The sequence below is a fragment of the Vipera berus genome (assembly GCF_964194415.1).
Source record: "Vipera berus genome assembly, chromosome: 1".
NCBI classification, from domain to species: Eukaryota; Metazoa; Chordata; class Lepidosauria; order Squamata; family Viperidae; genus Vipera; species Vipera berus.
The window spans coordinates 11,785,646-11,799,558 of NC_138202.1; the positions used below are offsets into that span (position 1 = coordinate 11,785,646).

Consider the following 13,913-nt stretch of genomic DNA (forward strand, 5'->3'; position numbering starts at 1 on the left):
ACCGCTCCGTTTGAGGATCACAGTTCCGGTGTTTTGTTTCTTGTTCTGTTGTTTTGCTTGTGAATTAAACTTGGCAGACGCCTTCCAGCCTCAGACGCTCTCCAGCCTCTGCCGTTTGTACAGGGGTTGCCTTTCTGCAAGGCCGGTAGCAGGCTGGTACAGAACAGGAGGGAAGTCGTTCCTGGCAGCAGACAGTCCTGTAAGTATCCCGGACCTAAGCCATTAGAGTTACTCCAGGAGGACCATCTTCTTCCAGGAGGTTCTGCTTCTTCAGGTCTTCCATCAAGATCCACTTTTTCAGGTCTCAACCTCTTTCTTCAAGTCTTCCCAAGGTCCTCCTATCACTGCTGTAATTCAGTTCATCCTCCTGAACTTTGCTGGTCATCCTCCTCTTCTCTTTCTTTCCACCTTTCCCAGCAATAGAGTCTGCTCCAGAGAATTGGGTCTTTGCGTAATGAATCTAGAACGGGATCATTTAAGCCTGGCCATTTATGTCTCAAGTGAGAACTCTTGAGTTGATTTCTTGATCCATCGGTTTGTTTTCTTGGCTACCCACCATATTCTCAGGAGTGTTCCCCAACACCAAAGTTCAAATGGATCAATACTTTTCCTGTCCTGCTTCTTTAGACTCCCAATATGTCCTTCCACCTGGGGTCCCAGTGAAGACCATGGCTTGTATGATTCTCATCTTTGTAGACACAGCATCTGAATATCTTGTCTAAGGCCTTCATCAAAGAAGTATTGTGCAAGATCGGAAGATGTGGAGAGACTTGGCCCATAGAAGTACAGCCAATTTTGGTCACCGTATCACAAAAAAGATGTTGAGAGTTTGGAGAAAAAATTCAGAGAAGAGCAACTAAGATGATCCAAGGCCTGGAGACTAAAACATACAAAGAACGGCTGCGGGACTTGGGTTTGGCCAGTCTAAAGAAAAGAAGAAATAGGGGAGACATGTTAGCAGTGTTCCAGTATCTGAGGGGCTGCCACAAGGCAGAGGGGGTCAGGTTGTTCACCAAAGCACCAGAGGGAAGGGCGAGAAACAATGGTTGGAAACTGATCAAGGAGAGAAGCAACCAGGAATTAAGGAAAAAACATCTTGACAGTGACAACAATCAACCAGTGGAACAGCTTACCCCCGGAAATTGTGGGCACTCCATTATTGGAGATTTTTAAGAGGAGATTGGATATTCACCTGTCTGAGATGGTATAGGTTCTCCTGCTTCAGCAGGGGGCTGAAGAGCTCCAAGGCCCCTTCCAGCTCTATTCTATTCAATAAGAATTGCCAAGAGTTGGATATGACTGAATGGATAACATCGCCATAGAAGAATAACAGAATTGGAAGGGACCTTGGAGGTCTTCTAGTCCAACAACGTCCTGCTCAAGCAGGACACCCTATACCACTCCAAACTGTTCTTGAAAGCCTCCAGTGATGGAGCACCCACAACTTCTGAAGGCAAGTCGTTCCACTGGTTAATTGTTCTAACTGTTCTAACTAATTTCTCCTCAATTTCAGGTTGCTTCTCTCTTTGATTTAGCTCCCATCCATTGCTTCTTGTCCTGCCTTCAGGTGCTTTGGAGAATAGGTTGACCTCCTCTTCTTTGGGGCAGCTCCTCAAATATTGGAATGCTGCTCTACAAAGTAGAGTAGAAACACAAACAAATAGCTTTCGTGAGTGGGACTGAACCCTCTTTTTTCCATATTTGATGGCTGAGATGAGGCTGTTCTGTACCAGCCTGCTACCGGCCCTGCAGCAAAAGCAGGGACAACCCCTTTACAAACGGCAAGAGGCTGGAATAAAGCCTGCCAAATTTATTAACATAAAACAGAGCAAGACAAGACACCAACCATGAAACAGGAGCTATGAAACAGGAATTATCCAAGCGGTTGCCTTCAGCAAACCAGCCCTCCCACACATTCCCCTTAAATACAGTTCAGGGCGTGGCCTCTCTCTGCCTCCTTCCGAGGTGCCCCATTGCCTTCCTCTGTTTACTCCTGATTGACTGCCTCCTGCGTCGGGCGTCCTTGAACAGGGCCAGCTGTGGGTCATCTTCATCCACGCTGTCAGGCTCACAGCTGGGTCTCCGTTGTGACCAGGTGGGAGGGGCCTGGCTGAGGGCTCTGCGGAGCCTCAAAACCATCATCAGCAAGCTCTTCAACACCCCCCTCCTCCTCCTCTGAGTCGTCCGACCCAACTGCCGAACCCACAGGCTGACCCTGAATCACAACAGAGGCCATAGGGATAGTTGCTTGGGCAAATGAGGCTGGTCACATGTTCAAATTCTGCACTGGTTGCCAAATGGTTTCTAGATAGTTTAAGGTGCTGGTTTAAAGCTATAAAGCTGTTTATGTCTGGGTGTCTAAATTTATGAAACACCATTTATTCAAATTACTAACAATCCAATTGATCAGCTCAAACATGGAGAAACATATTCCAATAAAAGAGAATCTCCGTAGCTCATGGTTGAACTATGAAGTCCTTGGTGCTCTCTGAGCTTGGGTGTTTTCTTGCAGATGTTTCATTACTGGTAGTTCTTGGTTGTTAAGCGAGTCACACACCATTTTACAACTTTTTTGCCATGGTAGTTAAGCAAATCTCTACTACTGTTAAGTGAGTCACATGGTTGTTAAGCAATTTCAGCTTCCTCCATTGACTTGGCTTGTTGGAAGCTGGGTAGGAAAGTCGCAAATGGTGATCCTATGAATTGTTGGAATTGTCATTAATACAGGCTGGTTGCCAAACAGCTGAATATTGATCACATGACTGTGGGGATGCTCCGGCGGTCATAAGTGCAAGGACTGGTCATACCCCACTTTTTTCAGTGCCGTCATAACTTTGAATGGTCACCAAATGAATGGTTGTAAGTCAAGGACTACATGTAATTTACTAGGCAGCTGGGTTGAAGGGGTCTAGCAAGAATAGTTCAGCTGTTTCCTCCCCTCCTTGCTCAGCTTTAAATAGACAATAAAAACTCTTCTTGTCCCCCTGCTTTTTTAAAAAAAATCCTGTATGAAGTTTCAATAGCAGCCTTTAATTGTATAAGGTAGCCTAACTTCCTTTTTGAATTCTACGCGTTCCTTGCTTTTGAATAGTAAAATTTAATCAACATTTTACTGAATGTAGCCCCGATTGCACGGTAAAAGCGGAAGAGGCCATGTATCAAGTTAATAACTAAAGGAATGAATATACCTACCAACCAAATAGACCTTTTTGCATTTTATGTTCCTTAATAACCATATCTGCAAGCAGATCATGCCACTCTGTAAGTCTCCTTGGCTATGTTTCTTCAAAAGAAAAGGATGCGCTATTCACAGTTCTACAGCGAACCTTTCAGTGAAAAATCCAAAGTGGGGGTGTCGTATCTGTGGGAGCGCCAGCCCTGTGGAACCAGCTCCCCCCTGAGCTTCGGATGGCCCAAGATCTCCAGTCCTTTCGCCGCGGCCTCAAAACACTCCTTTTCCACCTGGCTGACCTGGACTGACAGGGATTTTAATTATGTTTTTAATTTTTAACTCTAATTTTTAATTTATTTTAATTTTAATTTTAATTTGTACAGAGGCCTTTAAATTTAATTTTATCTTAACTTCTGTATTTATTATATGTTATTGTTGTTAGCCGCCCTGAGTCCTTCGGGAGATAGGGCGGCATATAAGTCCCAATAATAAATAAATAAATAAATCACACACGTAGAGAGGAATGTGATTTTCTTCCCCCCCCCCAAAATGTTCAGAAGGTGGGTTTTCTTTTTGCCTTTGGGTTTTTTCTAAATGGCTGAAGTGTTTACACACACATGCCGTCTTTCCTTTTGCAAATACTGTAACTAGATGGGTCCTCACTGCCTCACGGGCCTCTGTTCCTGGTTATAACCAGTTTCCGCATTTTTTTTAAAATTCCATTTATATCCTGCCCTTCTCCGAAGACTCAGGGCGGCTTACAAGCTTAGCAGTAGCCTTCATTCTATGTATATGCCTGCTTATTAGGGCTTTCACACACACACCCCAAGCGGCATTATTACAAAGTCAGCTTAATTGCCCCCAACAATCTGGGTCCTCATTTTACCTACCTCGGAAGGATGGAAGGCTGAGTCAACCTTGAGCCTGGTGGGACGCGAACCTGCACTAATTGCAGGCAGCTGGTGTTACTTAAGGAGGCATTAGCCCACTGCTCCACCAAGGCTCATTTTGTGTTTGTTTGTTTGTTTTACGACTACTGTTTCTTGTTGTCGTCTTCTGAGGCAGTCTTGATTCCTAGTGACTGTGTGTCAACAGGTGCAATGCAGTTGTCTTGACAACATTTTAATTTAATTTAATTTAATTTATTCGATTTAAACACTGCCTGAAGTTGGTACCTAAATTGAATTACTTTAATTTCAATTAAATTTCCAGGAGTGGTTAACCCCTGTCCTCTTCTGGGTTGCTTTTCGATTTCCCAGTCTAAAGCTGAGAAGGATAGATTGGCCCAAAGATTCGTAGGAAGATTCTATGGCATAGAAGGGGTTTTTTTTAAAAAAGAAACTAAGTTCCCCCCCCCACTCCTAATCCATCCCTTTCCCCACTCCATCTAATTGGCTCTTGGGCTGAGAGGGAGGGGCTGAAACAAATTCAGCCAGTGAATTTCTGAGGCTGAAGGGGGACTGGAACCTGGGTTTCCCATGTCTAGTCCAGCCCCTTCCTCATTCCACCTGATTGGTTCTTGGGCTCAGAGGGAGGGGCTGACCCAAATTCAGCCAATGAGCTTTGAGCCTGAAAGGGGACTAGAACCTGGATTTCCCATATCTAGTCTAGCCCCTTCCCCACTCCACCTGATTGACTCTTGAGCTTAGAGGGAGGGGCTGGCCCAAATTCAACCAATGAGCTTTAGAGGCTGAAAAGGACTAGAACCTGGGTTTCCCATGTCTAGTCCAGCCCCTTCCCCACTCAACCTGATTGGTCTTGAGCTTAAAGGGAGGGGCTGGCCCAAATTCAGCCAATGAGCTTCAAGGCTGAAAGGGGATTAGAACCTGGGTTTCCCATGTCTAGTCCAGCCCCTTTCCCGCTCCATCTGATTGGGTCTTGGGCTGAGAGGGAGGGGCTGTCCCAAATTCAACCAATGAGCTATAGAGGCTGGAGTGGGAAACTAGACCCTAGATCTCCTCACTCTTTGTTCGGCACCTTCATAAAACTCCATGCTAGCTCTTGGGCTGAGAGAAAGAGATTTAACTCAAAATATCATTCAGGAAAAGTTAAAATGAAAACAATAAGAGATCAGAAATAACAAACCACTATCCAGCAAATAGAAAAAATAAAAATAAAATAGCAGAACAAACTGGTGAATTCAGGAAAATTGCTAGCCAAAGGCTGGCTGAATAAGTCAGATCCTTATGGCCTTCATGAATGCCAATAAAGCTAGGGCAACAAGGACCTCGAGACAGGATTGTGGGAGAGAGACTGTCCCAGTCGGGAGGAGGCATCAAGCAGGGTATCAGTCTGGAATCATTACATAGACACAAGAGGGCAGGATCCAACCTCCTTGAATGCTAATGGGCCTTATCTAGTCTTTCTCAGTCTGAGAAGATTGCTGTGAAATAAGCACTGAGCAATCAAGTAACTGGTTTATTCTCTACACCAGGGGTCTTCAAACTTGGCAACTTTAAGACTTGTGGACTTCAACTCCCAGAATTCCTCAGCCAGCCCGGGCTGGCTGAGGAATTCTGGGAGTTGAAGTCCACAAGTCTTAAAGTTGCCAAGTTTGAAGACCCCTGCTCTACACATGTGGGTGGGGTGCTTTGCTTTTGTTTCAGAAGACAGGAGTAGTAACAGAAAGGCATTCCTCCAGGATCCATAAGAGTGACATTTCTTCACTGAGTAGAGCATGCTGACCCTACTGGATCTTATGAGACAAAGAGAGGCAACTGAAGACACTTAGAGAGACATGTTCCTGTGAATAATGAGATCCTAAGCCATGGATGGCTTTAAAGATGTCCATCAATTGCAACCTGAAGCCAACTGGCAAGCAGTACAGCTCATCTAGTAGAAGCACTACATGCGTATATTGAAGTGCGCCCGTAAGTACAGATAGTCCTGGACTTATGATCATTACTGATCATTCAAAGTTACAATGGCACTGGAAAAAGTGACTTATGACCATTTTCCACATTTATGACCCTTGTAGCCTCTCCACCGTCCCGTGATCAAATTCTGAACGCTTGGCCACTGCCTTGTATTTATGATAATTGCAGTGTCCCTGGGATCCCCTTTTGTGACCTTCTGACAAGCAAAGTCAAGGGGGAAGCCAGATTCACTTAACAACCGTGTTACTGACTTAAACAGCTGCAGTGATTCTGTGGCAAGAAAGGTCCTAAAATGAGGCAAAGATCACTCTACAACTGTCTTGCTGAGCAATAGGGATTTTGGGCTCAGATGTGGTTGCAAGTTGAGAATTCCCTGTAGTTGTGTCCTCCTATTCCAGACTGGTTGCATTTGAAAGCAACCGGTGACTTCCCTCAGGGTAAATGGATGACAAAGCCAAGCAGATTTTATTCTCTGGAGACTGTCATTGGAGAGTGTTGGGGAAAAAAAAGACAACTTTATTATTGTACAGCTAGGGATAATTTAAGCTTTTCTCTCTCCCTCAAGCGTTGGCGACAAGATAAAGACAGCCTCATGACAACTAGCAATGATCTATGAGGAAGACCTTGAGATTCAAGGGGGGGGGGAAACGCTGCCTAGGGAACAGTCAGATAAGAGAAGGCATAGCCCGCAGCTGCATAATGTGTGGAGAGAAAGCTTAGAAGGGATGCAAAGGGGCAGTTCAAAGGCTGTAAAGGAGTCAGCGGGAGGTTTGTACTTTCAGACTTTGCAAGATTTTGTTAAAAGTAGCCTTACAATGGAGTAGAATTAGCTTATCTGTCATGTTTCCTGTCCGGTCTTCCTACTCAGCAGAGCAAAGAAAATGTCACGACACATCTCAGAAGGTTAGGTGCAATCCAGCTGCATTGCATAAATAGTGTCAATTCCTTCCTTGGGGGGATCATATGGGTCATCCTCATTGGGGGAGGGCATCCTGAAAGTCGAGACTGGACAATTGTTTGATTAACAACAACAACAACAACGATGATGATGATGATGATGATGATGATGATGGAAGGGACCTTGGAGGTCATCTAGTCCAACCCCCTGCTCAGGCAGGAAACCCTAAGGCAGGTATAGGCAATCTTGGCTCTATTATGACTCGTGGACTTCAACTCCCAGAATTCCTGAGCCAGCATGGCTCAGCTTGGAAACCTCTCCCTTTCCCCTCAGCATGGCTGGCTCAGGAATTCTGGGAGTTGAAGTCCACATGTCACAAAAAGGCCAAGGTTTCCTACCCCTGCCCTAAGGTAATAAATAAATTTTATTTATTAACCAGATTGACAGCCTGCTACAATTTCAGGGATTATCAGGGGGCTCACACAATATCAATAAGAGCATAAAAACACAATGCAATTATAACATCCAACAGTACATGCCACTGGATTCCCCCTGAGTCCTTTACGAAAGCTGTCTTCAACATTATCCAGAACACAGAGACTGTTGGAGACCAAAGAACCTCCAACAGAAAGTCCCAAAGGTGCTTTTTCAGAAGGCAATTGGACCGCTGTCTTTGGAAAAAGCATCCTTGAGACAACAATGGCCTGGATGACTGAAAATCTCCATAGACATACTTCTAACAGAAGGTAATTCCAATAGGCTATCCCCATCACTGAAAACCATACTGTTTTTTATCACGTTGTAAGCCACCCAGAGTCACATAATAGCAAGATGGGCAGAATACACATCGAAGGAATTAATTAATGAATTAATTAAAACAATGCTTCTGGTTTTCAGTCTTCCTGATTCCTGAAAATGGGGGACAACCAGATGCTTCTCCTGACACAAATGCAGTGGTTGGAGCAACTTTAGTAAGGAGATGTGGCTCTATAGGTAACCCAGCACCAAGTCATAAAAAGCTTCATAAATTAAAATTAACACATTAAACTTAAATTAAACTTAAATTAATTTAAACTCAAATTAAGGTTAAAAATTTAATTATATTAAAATTAAAATTAACTTACTTAAATTAAGATTAAATTAAATGGGACGTACATTCAAAAGGGGCATGGCTTTAATCACACAATCATGGTTGCTACCATGACTTTCGGACAACTCGTCTCCCATGGATGCTCCTGGCTAGTTCCTCTCTCATCTTAAAGCCTGGAGTTAAAAGGAGCAAAAGTATATGGCCTTCACTTCTTCACCCTCATCCTTGATGTAAAAAGAGATGCTGCAGAGAAGCTGGCAGAAGTTTACCAAACTAGAGTCTGAAGGAGGGTAATAGGTTAGAGCAGCCTGCTTGAAGGATTGCAGTACAGGGCTAATTTCTACCAAAGATCAAGGGGAAAGTGGATAAAGATAAAACCTGGCAATGTCTTACAACTGGAACTTTAAAAAAAAAGAAAGAAAGAAACTGAAGGCTTGATTTTGGCTGTGCAAGAGCAAGCTATTTGAACTAGTATAATTAAGGCAAGGGACGCGGTGGCTCAGTGGGTTAGGATGCTGAGCTTGTCGATCGGAAGGTCGGCAGTTTGGCGGGTCGAATCCCGAGCACTGCGTAACAGAGTGAGCGCCTGTTACTCGTCCCAGCTTCTGCCAACCTAGCAGTTCGAAAGCACGTAAAAATGCAAGTAGAAAAATAGGGACCACTACGGTGGGAAGGTAACAGCGTTCCGTGCGCCTTTGGCGTCTAGTCATGCCGGCCACATGACCACGGAGACGTCCTCGGACAAGCGCTGGCTCTTCGGCTTTGAAACGGAGATGAGCACCAGCCCCTAGAGTTGGAAACGACTAGCACGCATGTGCAGGGGAACCTTTACCTTTACCTTTTACCTAATTAAGGCAAACTATGATGCTGGAGAAGACTCCGGCGAGTCCCTTGGACTGCAAGGCGATCAAACCAGTCAGTCCTAGAGGAGATCAACCCTGACTGCTCTTTAGAAGGCCAGATCCTGAAGCTAAAACTCAAATACTTTGGCCACCTAATGAGAAGGAAGGACTCACTGGAGCAGAGCCTAATGCTGAGAAAGATTGAGGGCAAGAGAAGAAGGGGATGACAGAGAATGAAGTGGCTGGATGGAGTCTCTGAAGCAGTAGGCATGAGCTTAAACGGACTCCAGAAGATGGTAGAGGACAGGAAGGCCTGGAGGAACATTGTCCACAGGGTCGCAATGGGTCGGACACAACTTCGCAGCTAACAACAACAACAAATTAACGCCAGAACTGAAAAATCACCAAATGATTCAAAGTGCAGATTGCGCAAAGCAGCAGAAGGAACAATAGATCAGATACTCAGCTTACGCAAGAAGATTGCACAAGCTGATTATAAACAACATATCACGGTTGGCAAAATGATTCACTGGAACATCTGTAAAAATTATCATGTGTTGGTAATGAAAAACTGGTGAGAACATAGAATTGAAAAAGTAGTTGCAAATGAGCAAAGCAAAATATTGTGGCATTTCCAACTACAAACTGATAAAGTCTTGGTCCATAATACACCCGACTGAGCTGTGGTTGAACAGGAAAAAAAAAAGTGAATAATTGATGTGGCAATACCAGGCGATTGAAGACGAAGAATTGGTTAAGATTACAAAGTATTAAGATCTGAAAATCAAAACTGAAAGATTATGCAATAACCCAGAGATGGAGGTCACAGTGGTTATTGGCACAATGGTACCGTACCCCAGAATTTTAGATGGCACTTGAAAAAATCTACACATTGACGATATTTCCATCAGTCAATCACAAATGGCTGCACTGCTTGAATCTTCTCTTATGCAATGCCAATACATTGCAACATGCCAGGTTTTAGGGAAGAAATCAGTGTTTTTAAGACCAATACCAGCTAAAGAACTGGCAGCTGTGATTTCACATTGTTGTAAACAGGAAAGAATATAATATATTAAATTCTGCCAACTTCCACCGACTCTTGACAGTCATTAAAGCAACAGTAAAGCAACTCATGAAAGCAGCTGTGTCTTTTTTCTAAACTCAACCAACAGGCGCTGTGTTCACACTCTTACCTTTTTTTGAAGCATCTCTTCTGGACAGATACCAAAGCACTGCACAGTGCTGAAAAAACACTTCATTTGCAACTGGGTCCCTCTGTCTTGTGGCTAATGCTTCATTTCAAGATGCTCAAGATGACATAGAAATATAGAAAAGCAACAGCAGAAGTCTGCCCTTTGAGATTTTTTTAAAAAAATATTTCATTTTTGGCAGATGATGGACATGTGTTTATCCCAAGCATGTTTAAACTCAGTTAGTAATAATTGATCCACTACCTCATCTGGAAGTTGGTTCCATGCATATTCTCTTCTTGCTTCATTCTCACAGCACCACTGCAAAGCAGGTTTGGCTTAGAGGCCACCATCTCGTAACACTTGCAGAGACCTTCACAGATGCAAAGATTGTTTTTAAACCTGGTTAGAAGTGTGTGAATGCGTGTGTGTTGGAGGCTTAGCATGTTGGGCAAACCCAACCAACTTGCTTAGTTTATGATTCCATCCATTGCGGAACACTAATTTTTGTTGATGAAGGTTATGATTACCAGATATCTGAGCAGGCAAAGAGAGACATGGAGAAAAGAAGACATACTAACTGTTTGAACAGTGAAAAACTGCAAAAAAGTATGCTTAGGCCTCCTCCCAGAAGGTGACAAGGAAAACAGGTTGTGAAGAGAATGTGTAGTGTCCCAGACAATCCTGCAGACTTCACTGTCTCTTTGTCCTCTGGAATGCAGCCCCTCATTCCATGAAATCCCAACTATATTCCATCACACTATATAAGAAATTACTTTTTCCAGCATCAAAAAGACTGGTTTTCCAATCGCTGTACAGGAAGGCAGTGCAGAGAGTGGTGAGGACGGCTGAAAAGATCATTGGCAGTTCCCTCCCTCCCTTCCAAGACATAGCACAGAAGCATTGCTTGAGCAGGGTCCGTAAGACTATCTGGGGCACTACGCATCCTCTTCACGACCTGTTTTCCTTGTTACCTTCTGGGTGGAGGGGGCTTCGTGGTATCCGTAGCAGAACATCCAGATTCAGCCATAGTTTCATTCTATACAGCATTAACCTTGTGAACTTTAAACCTAAAATTAGATGTGGCCCTGTGAGCCTTGGTTGAGCAGTGGGCTAATGCCTCCTTAAGTAACACCAGCTGCCTGCAATTAGTGCAGGTTCGCGTCCCACCAGGCTCAAGGTTGACTCAGCCTTCCATCCTTCCCAGGTAGGTAAAATGAGGACCCAGATTGTTGGAGGCAATAAGCTGACTTTGTAATAATGCCGCTTGGGGTGTGTGTGTGAAAGCCCTAATAAGCAGGCATATACATAGAATGAAGGCTACTGCTAAGCTTGAAAGCCGCCCTGAGTCTTCGGAGAAGGGCGGGATATAAATGGAATTTTTTTAAAAAAAGATGGACAGCGATTAATATTTATATGTTACTTATATGTAAGGGTGTAGGTCTATACATAGGTTGTATATAATATGTTTTTAAATGTGTGTTATATATGTGTACACTTTGAGAGCAAGCAACTAAAATTTATTTTTAATGCGTGCCATTGTGCCCACAGGAAAAAAAAAATGACAATAAAGGTTATCATCATCATCATATTTTCCCAACAAATCTTTATCTTCAAAAACCTACGCTAGCGGCAATATAGGATTGACAACAAAATGCTTTTCAAATTTCACCAAAGAATCGTATGACATGTCATGTGATCTACAGATTGCAGTGATTATAGATTTGTAAGGGCTGGATTGAAACCAATTACTGGAATCAGAAAATCAGCTGAATAACATAAATCGAGTCTGTCGAGTCTGTAGATGGACACGGGAAAGGAAGAAAGAAGCAGATAATTATAAATGACTAAATAAATAGATAAGACACTCAAAAAATGGACAATATTTGATTGCAAGGCTATGCCTGTTAGACAGAGGAGATTAAAACAAAAAGGGGTATTTGAATGGCTGTCACAGAGAAAAGGCGGGCTGACCTATTCTCGAAAGCATCTGAGGCAGTGGTGGGATTCAAATATGTGAACAACCGGTTCTCTGTGTGGATGCCGCTTCCGGAAGTCTTCATTCTGGGCCTGGGCAACCATAAATTAGCTACCGGTTCTGCCAAAGTGGTGCGAACTGGCTGAATCCCACCACTGATCTGAGGCCTGGAGGAGAAGTAACAAGTAGAAGATCATTAAAGAAAGATCCAACCAAGAATTAAGGAGAAGTTTCTTGACAGTGAGAACAATTAATCAGTGGAATGATTTGCCTCTAGAAGTTGTGGGTGCTCCATCAACTGGAGGTTTTCAAGAAGAGACTGGGCAGCCATTTGTCCAGTACGGCACTATCGGATCTCCTGCTTGAGTAGGGGGTTTCGACAAAAGACCTCCAACGTCCCTTCCAAACCTATTATTTTATATTTTATGTTCCTTTTGCCAGATACCTAGTAACCCTAATGGAGGATCACAATCTCTTGGAGGGCCATATGGTGGATGGAGCCCCAAACAGTGTTGGGCGGGGCTAAAACAGTCTTTGCCCCAGGAGTCTGCTCAGCAAAGGGAAAAGACCGTTCACCCTGGCCAGAGATCACTTTCAGGGAACTTTCGGAATTTAGCTGGGGGGAGGGGCAAGCCCTTGCTGTAACCACTGCTCCACACTATTTTTCTAGCTAGAATTTCTCTAGAAAAACAAGTGATTACGGTACTCCTTATTCTTGATCACGTTCGTTTAGCTTGATTTCTAGGGGGAGTGAAGCTGGACTTTGAAAGTAGCTCCTTGGCTAGAATTATCGTTACTCATTGCACTCAATGGGATCGCTGAGACAGCAAAACCCATCCGTTAAGTCCCCGAGAGTAGCAGCTTCCCCTACCTTCCTCTTTCCTTCCCATTTGCTATAATTGGGTCCAGTTGGCTGCAGAGAAAAATCAATCAGAAGGACGAGAAAATATCTGCCTCTGCACAGGGATGATTGATTTCAGCCTAGCCCAGTCTGGGGAGAGGAAAACAGGTTTTTCATCACTGTGAAAAAGTGCACCCATAATCTGTTGCAGGGGAGGGGGCTGAGAGATCTGATTTATACGTATTTTAAGTCTTTAACTAAATTTAGGGTGGAAGGAAGAGATACTGATATATTAAACACTGAGGAGCGACTCCCAATTGAAATCTTACTATCAGAGAAAGTGCAAAAAAGATCTTGTTCAAACTTCTGCCTGGTCCTGAGCAGAATGTTGAGGCAGAAGATTTTCCCCTGTGTTCATACGACATGCTAGGCTAAGATAAAAGGGAGGTGATCTCCTCTGTGGTTCAGCACATTGTCTTAGAAGTCTGTTGTATAATCTGGTAAAAGTACTTGGTTTGTGGAGGGAATAACAAGTTACGGGTAGTCCTTGACTTAACCATCACAGTTGGGACCAGAACATTGAAGACTAGGTGATGCGATCGCTAAGGGAGGCGATGCCTTATTTTACAACTTTTTCTGATTGTTAAGTGAATCACAACGTTGTTAAGCAAATCTGGCTTCCCCCATTGACTTTGCTTGTTGGAAGCCCCCTGGGAAAGTTGCAAATGATGATCACGTGATCCCAGGATGCTACGACTGTCATAAATATATGCCCGCTGCCTAGCACCCCAATTTGATCACATGACTGCTAGGATGCTGTACAGGTAGTTCTCGACGTACGACCAATTGTTGTAATACAGTTGTCATAGCACAGTTGCAAAGTGAATCTGGCTTCCACTTTGACTTTGCCTGTCAGAAGGTCGCAAAAGGAGATCACATGAGCCCAGGACACTGCAGTGGTCATAAATACAAACCAGTTACCAAGCATCTGAATTCTGATCACATGAGCATGGGCTACAATGG

At 43.7% G+C, this 13,913-nt stretch overlaps 1 protein-coding gene across 1 annotated transcript in view; it reads left to right on the top strand.

Moving 5' to 3' along the window:
- Positions 1-454: 454 nt before the first annotated feature.
- NCAN (neurocan) overlaps positions 455-13,913 on the top strand; it is a gene marked incomplete at both ends in the record, with an annotated part of 83,769 nt that continues 70,310 nt past the window's right edge. The window contains one exon of the mRNA XM_081319106.1: positions 455-500. Within this exon, the coding sequence (XP_081175232.1) occupies positions 455-500 (46 nt within the window). The remainder of the gene's footprint in view (positions 501-13,913) is intronic.